The 12,209-nt window shown below is 37.5% G+C and overlaps 1 protein-coding gene across 1 annotated transcript in view; it reads left to right on the top strand.

Moving 5' to 3' along the window:
- Positions 1-12,209, top strand: part of ST8SIA6 (ST8 alpha-N-acetyl-neuraminide alpha-2,8-sialyltransferase 6) — a 123,048-nt gene that overhangs the window by 73,894 nt on the left and 36,945 nt on the right. The window contains exon 4 of the mRNA XM_040967946.1: positions 8,908-8,994. Within this exon, the coding sequence (XP_040823880.1) occupies positions 8,908-8,994 (87 nt within the window). The remainder of the gene's footprint in view (positions 1-8,907; positions 8,995-12,209) is intronic.

Below are 12,209 nucleotides of genomic sequence, written 5' to 3'. Positions count from 1 at the left end.
TTGGTTGGCCAAGATAATTCACTACTTGAAGTATTTTGTAACACATGTCATGTAGTTAAATACCAGCATCCCTGAAGTTAACTATCTAGGACACAGAAAATGTCCTTTTTTGAAAAATCGGTGTGCCTGACTTTTTCAAATGCTGTTGCTTAGCACTTTGGAGATTTCACTGGGGCTGTGAAGAAGTGTATTGGTATCCTAAGAGCCGATCTCTGAAGCTGCTTTGTAACATTTAACATCTAAAGGTTGTTCAAAGGTACGAAGAGAATGAAAGTCTAAGTTCTCTTTCTCTCCCATGCCAATTGACAAGACCTTCAGAATTCTAATTAGAAGTAGCCATCACGCATTGCTGAAAACAATGTAAGTTAAAATCTTCTGTCACTAATCGATGAAATGGCAGGATTACTGTGTAGGTCAACAGTTTATGGGCTGTAGCTCCTCTTTGCTTAGCTTTTAAGCACACAGGGGCTATTCCCTTACAAAAGAACTTTCTAGTGGAAATGGTTGTCTGTATTGACAAGTAATTTTATGGCAGAATTTATTTTCATGGAGAACTCAGTGAGCTCTTCAGGACCTTGATAAAAACTAGCTGGTCTCCATTCAGTATTACTTGAAGCCTATTGGCTTATTGGCGTTGTGCTGACACCACCTATTTCATTGAACAGAAAACATGACTTGCAACATAAAGAGATAGTGTAGAAAGCTAAATCAATAGTCCAGCTGCTTGGATAGAACAAATAAATCAATATTCCTGAGATAAATTCTAGACACTGCCTAATAAATACCTGATAACAATTTAATACTTAAATTAATTAACCATAAATGAAAGCATTTAAAAATACTTCTTTTATTTTAATTGAGATAAGAATAATCCCAGCATGTAGGTCTTCATTTTCAAAGTGGCATTTCTGGAAAATACTAAACATTTTAATATGACATTTATGTAGAACCATTTACTATGTAATTTATGATTTGTTTGAATTTGGAATCTGATTAGTAATGGTTTAAATAGGTATTATTTATTCTTTTGAAAATAGCTTCCTGCATTTGTTTAGTGTGATTTACTATATGTGTTGGGACTAGAAAATGTTTTCTGATGGGATTAATTTTCAGTTTCAGCATGAAAGTAGATGAGATACTGCATGATATATTGGAAAGAGAGCTAGAATGTGAATTAAAAGACATGAGTTTAATTCTTAGCTCATCCACTTGCAGTGTAATATTGAACAAGCTGTTTATCTTTCCAGAAGTTTTCGTTTTGTCATCCATAAAAATGGAAGTAATATCCTAAGCGAAGCTGCCTCCACAGGTTTTTGGGGTGTAGCCTGTACTTTGTAAACTGAAAGCCAACTCTGAATGTCAATAAACACCTAGTGCAATGCACGTAAAAGTGTCTTCAGAGCCATACTTACCCGCACGTGGTCTACATGGCCCACACGTGCAGCAGACATGAGCTTTTTCTTCTTAAACATTTTTCTGTTGTAGCCATGCTTCCAACCTCTGTTCGTACTGCTCTTGTGATGATCCTAACTTTCTGGAAAAACGCTTTGGGTATTTGTTACTAAAAACAAAAACAGATATAAAAACTAAACAAGCATTTTGAAAAAATAATCTTCTTTTGTATTATCTTTTGTATTATCTATTCTTTAGTCTCCTATATTATAATATTACAAAAAGCTCTTTTCTATACTAACATAAAAAAGACTCTTTGGACAATGCAAAATCAGGAAGTAGTTTGAGTGCTGCATTCCGGTCGTTAAGTAGCCAGACATTTTTTTTTTCCTTTTCTAATGGATAGATCTGTGATAATGTATTCACTTGGTTTTAAAAAGCAGAGACTACAAAGCGAAAAAATATTTATGCAACTAAGCTATCAGTAAAATTTGATGTATCATGATTGACATCTTTCAGTATTGAGTTAAATTGGAGCTCCCTACAATTTAGTGAGGAATGAATGGCACCAAAACAAATGTTTTCAAGACGATACATACTTTACAGGGCACCTTTATACTAATTGGCAATGGATGAGGGCTTCAGTGTTCCAAGACAAGCTTGTTATATCAGCAAGAATGATTTCAAAAATAGCAAAAACTCTGCTTTTGAAGTAAGCCAAAGAAAAATAAATGCTACTCTGGAGTATTTGCAAATAATCTGGGTGGAAATAGCATCGTCCTTAACTTTCCATTGTAGTGATTGCTGTTTGGACCTTTTATGTTAGACCTTTTTTTTTTTTTGACTTTTAAGTCATTCATGTGGCAGTCTTACTTGGCCTTCTTCACAGGGGCTAGTAAGGTTTGAACTGTGGGTGACATGAATGGTTATCATCCAGCCAACAGGTTACACAACTGCAATTCTCTCCCATGAGGTTTCCCACACTCATGTTTCCATATGCAGTCTACTACCCCATTGTCTTTCAGTGACTCACCACTAATTTTTTTTTAAAGGTTGTCCATCGAGGTACAAAATATGGGAGCAGCAATGAGCTAGTTTGTGTTTGACACCTCGCTTGGACAGGCAAATTTGGCAGAGAGCCCTGAGTTGTCACATTTGGCAGTTCCGGTGGTGTCCCTGCTTCTACCTGGGCCAATTTCAAGCTGCCAGTGGTTTTACAACCTGCTCACAGCGCTCCTGAAAACTTAATAGTTAGCTCCCACAAAGACACATGAGCCAGCTCTAAGACACTAATTAAAATAGTAGGAAATGGGAAGGAAGATAGAATTTTCAGAGTTACCTTAGGCCAACAAAGAGTTGAGAAAGGAACTTTCTCTGTTCCAGGAGTCAGCCAACAAGATGTTTCTTGTATTCTTTGTTCTTAAAGTTATGGAGATTAGAACTATGACATAACATCAACCTAACCTTGTTCCTCACTTTGCATGTAAACTCTTCTGCATTTTTCACATTGATCACAGTTGAGAGAGATCAAAGAGGATGTATCTGTACTTCAACACATATTTCCTACGTTAAGAAGAATAACTAAAAGTTGTAGGGATTGAGGTTGGTCACCAGTTGCCAGCCCTCAAAGTTTGAAGGGCAAGTAGGTATTGTTGGAAACCAACATTTAAATTCATGAAGTCAATGTGAGGAAATTTATTATAGAAATACTGGTCAAGGTACTCTGAGAATTCATTGAGAATAATGTACTAACTATCCTAGAACTTTCTCTCTCTTTTTTGAAATGTATTTATTTGAAAGAGAGAGTGACAGGATGACAGAGAATGAGAGAGAGAGAAGAGAAAGAGAGGGAGAGATCTTGCATTTGCTGGTTCACTCTCCAAATGGGGCTGCCATGACTCAGCCAGGTAGAAGTCAGGGACCAGGAGTTCCACCCAATGGCTCATACGTATTTCTTACTCTCTTAGTTGTATTTTAATTTTTAGTCTAGTAATGAACATTTAAAAGTATTTTAAAAGAATAATGCTCAATAGAAGTCCAACTTAAGTGTTACCTTCATGTATGCCACCACCTCAGTCAAGATAAGGCGTGTGTGTCACCCTCAACCCAAGGTTTTCTCATACTGCTGTAATTCGTTCGTCTCTCCCATTGCTTCCCATGTGCCAGCCCCATCCTGCCTATTCCATTTTGTGGGATGCAGTCGGCATTGTGCATTCCTACACTTGGCTTCTTTCATTTTGTGTAATTATTTGGAGACTGCTCTACGTTTCTGAAGATACCAGGAGTTCCTTCAGTTTGCCACTGAATAAAGACAACAGTGTTCCATTACCATGATTTGCTTTCCATTCACTGCTTAATAGACATTTGGATTGGTTTCAGGTTTGGGCTGTAACAAATGAAGTCCATTTGAATATTTTAAATTCTTTATGCAGGAATATGTTTTGATTTCCTCTGAATAAATAGAGAGGGGTGTAATAGCTGGGTTACAAGGTGGATGGTTGACTTTTGATGGAACTCCCAAATGGCTTTTGGACGGTAGTTCTATATTTTATGTTCTTTCTATCTGGGTTAGAGTTCCAGTTGCTCAGCTTCTTGTCACAGTTAGTTGTATGGTTAATCTTTCAACTTTATCTGTACAAATGAATGTGTAAATTTCCCTATTAACAAATAAAACTAAGCAGTTTTTCAGGTATTAATTTGCTATCCATCAAAATATTAAAATCTGTTGTCTAATTTTTAATTCTTTTCAATTTTATTTATTTTTATTGTTTGAGAGACAGGGTGAGCAACTGTTACCATCTTATGTTTCATTCCCCAGATGCTTGCACTGGCCCTGGATCAGGGGCCAAAGCTTTCTAGAAATTTGATTCAAATCTCCTGTGGGGGTGGTAGGTACCCAATCACTTGAGCAATCACCCTGCCTACCAGAGCCTGTGTTAGTTGAAGGTGGAGTTGGGAGCAAGAGCTGGATATGGAACCAGTTACGCTGATGTAGAATATAGGTTTTGTTAGCAGTATCTATTGGTAAAGCCCTTTTTCCTCAGTTAGTAAGTAGATTGGGTGGGTGTCTTATTAGTGAGTTCTCTTTTTTTTAATTTTTATTTTTGATGATATTTACATGGTTGATCAGGGTGGGAAGGATAGTATATATATATATATATATATATATATGTGCACGTGTGTGTATGTATGTATTGGGGAAAATGTACTTTTTATCAGTCTTGAGTCTTCTATCCCATGAACGTGATATATAACTCCATTTATTTAGTCTGTTTTTAGTTATTCTTAGTACTCTTAGTATACAAACCTTGTGCATCTTTGATCAAACTTACATGTAGCATTATTTGTGATGTTATAAATGGAGATGCTGTATTAGTTCCAACTAGTTCTTGTTTGTGTCAAGAAATTAATTGGTTTATTACATTGATGTTATTTCCCCAACATTTGCTTAATTATTAGTTCTGATATTTTTCATGGATTCTTCAGATGATTATGACATCTCTGAATAAACAGTTCTATTTCTTCTGTTTCATTTGGATGGCCTTATTTTTCTTGCCTTTTGCCAAGAAATTATACCTCCAGGATAATGAGGGATAGCGATGGTGGGGGTGGACCTCTTGCTATGTTCCTGATCTTAGGAGCAAAGTATTCAGTCTTTCACCAGTAGGTGTGTACTTAACTGTAGATGACCTTTGTTATGTTGTGGAAGATTTCTTCTATACTGAATTTACTCAGAGTTTTTGTCAAGTTGTGTCGGATCAAATGCCTCCCCCCACCATGTAATGAAATTATCATTTGTGTTTCCTTTGTTTTACTGTAATAATATGGCAAGCTGCATTCGTAACTTTTGTGATAAGTTAGGACACCATTTAGAATGCATACCTCACTTGGTCCTAACCTTTCACCTCTGTGCAGGTTGTTGGATCCAATTCAATAACACTTTGTTGAGGATTTTTGCATCTCTATTTGCCATATTGGTTTGCTATTTTCTTTAACATATATATATATATATTGTTTGTTTTTTACTTTTCTTCCTTTTTTTTTTTTGTAGGGAAAAGGAATGTTATAGTAAAATATTCTTACAGAGTGAATTGGGAAAGGCTCCCTACATTGAATTTCTAAGAATTCATGAAGAACATTGGATAAAATTGTCCAGTAAATCCATTCTTGGCCAGATTTTACTGTGGGATTATTTGTATTATTTGTTTTTTCTTGAGGGAGATCTGGCAGTTTTTGTCATTTACTGAGTGAACTCCATTGCATGTAGGTCACCAGATTTTGGGGGTAAAGTTGTTTTATTGTTCTATCAGTAGCACTGTTAATACTGCACCCTCTCATTCTTGTCATTGGTCATTTGTACCTTGTTTTTTACATTCCTGATCAGTGCAGCAATAAATTTATCAATGTAATTTTTGATTACAGTGAACCATCTTTTGATATCACTGATTTTTTTTTGTCTTTAATTTTTTCACTGTAACATTCCCTGCTTAGAAATTTAGTATAAATATAGCCACTCCGGGCCCGGTGTGGTGGCCTAACAGCTAAAGTCCCCACCTTGAACGCGCCAAGATCCATATGGGTGCTGGTTCTAATCCCAGCAGCCTCACTTCCCATCCAGCTCCCTGCTTGTGGCCAAGGAAAGTAGCGGAGGACGTCCCAAAGCCACCCGCGTGGGAGACCCAGAGAGAAGCTCCTGGCTCCTGGCTTTGGATCAGCGTATCTCCGGTCATTGCAGTCACTTGGGGAGTGAATCATCGATGGAAGATCTTCCTCTTTGTCTCCCCTCATCTCTCTATATATATGTATCTGACTTTGCAATGAAAATAAATAAATCTTTTAAAAAATATAGCCACTCCAACTTTTCTTACATATATATATATATAGTCTTACTGTGGTATATCTTTTCCAGTATTTTTATTTTTAGTTTATTTTCTTGTTTGTATGAAATTGGTTTCCTGTGGACAGCAAGCCATTATTTCCTCTCTGTTAGGACCCAGCATAGCATTCTCTGCCTTTACATATCTGTGTTTAGATCTCTTACATTTATTGTGCCTATTCACGTGACTGAGTTCCTTTCCCTCTTTTTTCTGCCTTCTTCTTGATTGAGTGCTTCTGTGATTACATTTTACTTTGTAATGAATTTTTCCCTCTACTTTTCAGGTTTTTCTCTTAATTAATGATTTAAAGAAATTTAAATATAATAGTGAAGTTGTTCCTTGAGCTTTGAGTTTGCTGGGCTTTTTGGTTTTTTGAGCTTTCTGTGTATCCATAGATAATATTAAGTTTGAAAAAATTTCCTTTAAATTTGTTTTCTCTCTCTTGCTGATATTATAGTAATGTCTATATTAGGCTACTTAGGGTTAGCTTAACTAACTGATTCTCTATTTTTCATTCAGTCTTTTTATGTATTTTTATTCTATAGTTTCTATTGCTATGTCACTCATCTGATTATCTTAGACATATCATGAGAAATTTATTTTTCATTTAGTAAATCATGTTGTATAAAAGTTTATTCTCTGACACATTAAGTTTCATGAAAGGATTATAAACTTCCATTTAATGTGTTTTCATGTTAACTTCTATCTTGAAATATTTTTTTAAAATTTGGAAAGAGTTTCAGAGGTAATGAGAAAAAAGAGAAAGATTTTGCATCCTTGGTTCACTCCCCAAATGGCTGCAATGGTCAGGGATGGGAAATGCCTCAGCCAGAAGCTAGGAGCTTCTTCCAGGTCTCCCACTTGGGCTGTCCTCTGCTGCTTTCCCAGGGCATCAGCAAGAAACTAGACAAAAAACATCTTCCTTCTGCTGGTTCGTTCCCCAAATGGCTGCAGTCACTGGAGGTGGGCCAAGCCAAACCTATGAGCCAGGAGCTTTGTTTGGGTATCCCACGTGAGTGCAGTGGCCTAAGAACTTGGTCTGTCCTCACCTGCCCTCCTAGGCACACTAGCAGGGAGCTGGATTAGAAGTGGAGCAACCAGGACAGGAGCTGGTGCCAATAAGGATGCTGCTATTGCAGGTCCTAACTTTACCTATTAAGCCACAATGGCAGCCCCAATCTTGATGTCTTAAAATACACTTCTCATTAACTTAGTTAGATATGACATTTGTGTTGGACCCCTCCCTTTTCATTGTCAGTTTCATTGAGATTTGTAAGAAAGTGGTTCTTTCATTACCTTTCCTCAGAGACCTTGTATACATAGTGCTTGAACTGTTGTCTTATTTTCAATGTTAGAAAAAGCTTCCCCAGGTATGAGAGGTTTGCCATGGTGGTGTGTCCCTCCTAAAGAACCAGGATCAGGAAAAGTCTTGGGTAGATTGCTGAATGTACCTTTCTTGTCGCTAGCTAAACAATGATTTGCACAGAATTCCAGAGTATGTTTCCATCATGTGTAGATAGGCAGTAGTTACTTTAGCTAAGCAAGTTTGATATGTAGACAAAACTTTGGGATGTAGGACCTATGGAAATAATGTATATCTGTTAGAGGTAGAAGCTTTGGTGCTATAAAATTGTTTTTAATCTCTCCCATGGTAACTCTTTGCTTTGCTTCTCTTTAATATTTAATGGAGTGTTTCAAGATGTTTAGCTTTTCCCAGCTGGGTCACTGAGAACCCAGGACAAGTGGTTTGATTCAACAATGAAGGAAGAGAAACCCAAAGGGAAGGTACATTTCAGGATGCAGGAGCTGCAGGGCTGACTAAGCTCTTTATCTGTAAGAAACACTTCCTTCTAGTCACAGATTTGAAAGGATATTCAATTATTCAGTGTGGATGGGGTAGTGATTTTCCAAGACACAGCCCTTTACTGCTCTCCTCCTTCCTTGCCCCCTAACTAACATGTCTTCCATCTTAGTGTTGCAGAGCCTAGATCTCCAATGGCAAAAGAATCACTTAGCTGTTTAAGCCAACACTTTAAGGGATTTCTTACTCAAAACAGTGTTTGTATGTTAGATGAGAAGATTGAGAAAACTGTGGTGTTCTGTGCCTAAAAGGATGAGCACTTATTGGTGGGATTTTAGATGGAGGCGAGAGCTGTGGATGGAGATTCTATTCAGTGTGTCTCAAATTATCCTGCTTGTTCTATGGGGTTTTTATATCAAATATAAAACATGTATTTAATCTGGCTTTTGCGTGTTCTACTAAAAATTAAGGCTTGAGATAATTGTTTTGAGGAAGTTTTATCCGTATACCCCCAGTAAATCTGTCAGAAAGTAAATAAAGAAAAATATCAACCACATAGTTACAATGCACACACACATATTCACGAACACACAGGTTGGCACACAATCACAGTTTTAATACTAGACCTGGTTAAGATATGTACAACTTACAGATTTCTAAACCCACATCATAAATATTTGCAAATTGTGTGGTTCTAGATGTTTTGAAGGGAATGTACTTTCCTTATTTCAGGAAATATATAGAGGGTTCAAGTGAGTAGATTATAAAAGCATGTCCTCAAAGAAGATTTCTGAGTGAAACATGCCTTTCCTAATTCCATTGACATTTAACTTTCAGGTACTCAGAGAATGACTTCCTCCGGATTATCACAAACATACAGAGCTGCCCATGGAAGCGACAAGCAAAAGAATATGAGGATTTTAGGTAAAAAAAAGTTTTTCATAAATAATATGACATTAAAATAATTTTGTTCAATTTTTTTGGTAGAAAAGAGGCAAGATGTCATACTAAAGAATGAAAAAGAAGGTTGGCACTTGATTTAATGGGCAGGATGCCTGTTAAAATGTCTGCATCCCACATTAGTGTGCCTGGTTTCAAGACCCGGCTGCAGCTCTTGACAGATGCTCCCTACTGCTGATGGAGGCTTTGAGAGGTGGTGGTGATGACTCAGGTAATGGAGGGACATGTGGATGGAGTTTTTGGCCCCTGGCTCTGGCCCTAGCCCATCCTTAGCTGTGGTGGGCGTTGGGGTATGAACCAGTGGATTATAACTGTTTCTCTCATTCTGTCTGTCCATCTTTTCAATAAATAAATGGGTAAATCAATAGATGATTATAAAAAAAATAAATGTGAAAGAGGCCAGCAGACATTAACAAATAAATCCTAAGGCCCTCTCATGAGGTACAAGATGTTACCTGACAATTGCTCTGCAGAAATTTATCAAGTTGCTACTAAAAGTAATTTCAAGAAGTTCCATGTTTAAAGGAAAAAATATTGTGCTTTGCATTCAATTTTAGTAGATTTTATCTCTTTGTATCATTTGTATTTGTTACATAATTATTCCGTAACTAAAACATTACAGTATTAGGGAATGTTTGGAAAACTATAGAAGGAAAGAATAACAACTGTTATCCTACACTTTACAGTGAAAGTTTTTGTTTAAATTAAGCTTTTTGTTGTTGTTTGTTTATTTAAGTAGGAGTTTGGCAGAGACATTTCAGGTTTTTCTTTTTTTAATATTTGTTTGAAACCTCAGAGTTATAGAGAGAGAAGGGGGTAGGGAGATGAAGAGAGAGATATCTTCCATCTACTGGTTTACTTCTCAAATGGTTGTGACAGCTGGACCTGGGCAGATCCAAAGCTAAGAGCCAGGAGCTTCTCCCAGTCTTTCTACATAGGTGTCAGGGACCTAGCCACTTGGGCTATCTCTTGCTGCTTTTATAGGCCGTTAGTGAGAAGCTGCTTCAGAAGTGGAGCATCCAAGACTTGAACTGGAATGCATATAAAATGACAGAGCTGCCTTTGGCAGCTTTAACCAGTATGCCACAGCGCCAGCCCCTATTTTGCTTTTTTGTATGTTTCTGTTTTCGTTGTTAACTTCCAACTCAGATGTCATCCAGAAGTATGAGTTGCTTTAGGTAACAACCTAGAGAGGAACCACCGACCTGACAAGGCTTGGTTATCTATTGGCCATCAGAGAAGTATCTGTTGTGCTGGAGAACTTGTATCCCACCCAACAATCAAGTATTGCAGCCACATTCTGTGGGTACATGAATACTCATCTGGCAACCTGGTATCCTACCATCCCCATGTTGTATGGAGTTAAGTCAGTTGTCTCTGTGCTTATCCGATATAAATTGTGCTACTTTGCCTTTTTTTTTTTCACTTCACATTCTTATAATTTTCCGTGTTTCTGACAGAAGTTTTGTCTCGTGCCAGATTGCTTTATTGTATTATTAATTCAGAGATTTGTCTTTAGTTGCTTATATTTTCAAAGTTTAGTTTAAGCATTAGGTTTTTATGACTAGTGATTGTTGACTTCCTCCCAAAGAGCTCAAAGAAATATTAACTGATTGACTCTTTCCTGTGAAAATGGAGCTGTTCTTGCTTGCCCTGTGTTGCTCCTCTCTCAGTCAGTGTTTGCTGGAATGGTTGGGCCAGCTTCTTTGATTCTGCTCCCAATATGAGAGAGGAATTCTGGGGGCAAGTGACTTGCCGACTGGATCAGAGCTGAAAGTGGATATTCTCCATTGGGAGGACACATGGATGTCATGACTTCCAGTATGTACCATGTCAGTATACACATTTCCTAACTGGCAGTTCAGGGTAAGAGACTTAAAAAAAATGATTCCTCTTCTGCTGTTTCATTTTCAGGATATTTTGGGATACACAATCGTGCCCAGGGCTTGTGGGGATGTCCTAGTAGCAGAGAGATCAGTAAAAAGTTGCACAGATAATCACAGCCTAAACAGTCACAAGATAGTGAGTGGAAATAAAGTCTGCCTTTGAGAGACCTTCCTATACTTACAGAATAAGCAAAGAAAGGAAGAAGGGGACATTGAGGTATTATGCTATATTGTGCTACTGAGGATTAGTCCAATGTAATTAACCAGAAAGTTAGAGTAGTGACAGCTATGATTCAAGTAGACACAGAGGGACTCCTCTTTCTGTTTATTCTCTCATAGGGATAATGTGGACAAATGAAATGTAGACTAAACACCTTTTGAAATGCATTGAGTAGCCTACAAAGGCAGAGGGAATTCATAGATCAAAGATGCAGAAGCAGAGGAAAGTCAGGAATGGCGTATTAATCAGCTTTTCATCACTGTAACATGATACCTGGAGAAACTAAATTATAACAAAAGGAGGTTTATTTTGGCACATTAGACCCTGTGCCCAACAAAACAATCTCGTCACTTCCTACTAGGTCTGTAATGGCAGTTTCTGCTACCTCAGTGCCATTCAAGATTTTTTGCATCCAACCTTTCTATACTAGCCTTTGGGAGCCACCCAAAGGAATGTACAAAGCATAGCAGGAGGTGAACCCAGCATGGCAGTGCCTTTTCTCACAAGGAACCTGTGGATGTAAAGTGGCTGAGAAGCTGAGCAGTTTGCAGCAACCCTAGAAAGAGCAGCTCTCCAAGGGACAGAAGGACAAATTAAATCATTTCTAGCCTTGGTTGGCTTTGCAGACCTGCCCTCAGCCTAGGTGCCCAACAAAGGTGACATTAAATCCTCTATGGATGGAGGTAATGTTTTTCACAGCCTTAAATTTCTCTGTAAGTTGATTGCATAAACATATGCTTTAAATGTATTTTCATTAGAAGTTTTGTTGTTGTTGTTGTTCTCTTTTTCTTAAATCAATCTATTTAAATCCAAGACTGCTTGAGTGTTTCTGCTGCTGATTGTGATGGACAGAAGCTCTATAAATGGATGACTTGCTTTTATTTTAGCACAACCTCAGTATTAAAAGCTCATCAGTAACCGTGATGCTTATTCAGTGGCCTATTCATCCCTTTGGGGGTCAATTGAAGCAGACATCTGGGGCTATATCACTTATTGTTTGTTGTCATTCAAGAAAACATTCATAGTAACATTTACTTATTTACATGAATATTTATGACATAGTAATGCTATTT

This window comes from Ochotona curzoniae, unplaced genomic scaffold, assembly GCF_017591425.1.
Source record: "Ochotona curzoniae isolate NIBS_2020 unplaced genomic scaffold, NIBS_Ocur_1.0 scaffold_4683, whole genome shotgun sequence".
NCBI lineage: Eukaryota > Metazoa > Chordata > Mammalia > Lagomorpha > Ochotonidae > Ochotona > Ochotona curzoniae.
The sequence above is the reverse complement of the archived record's forward strand: the minus strand, read 5'-3'. Positions and strand labels throughout refer to the sequence as shown.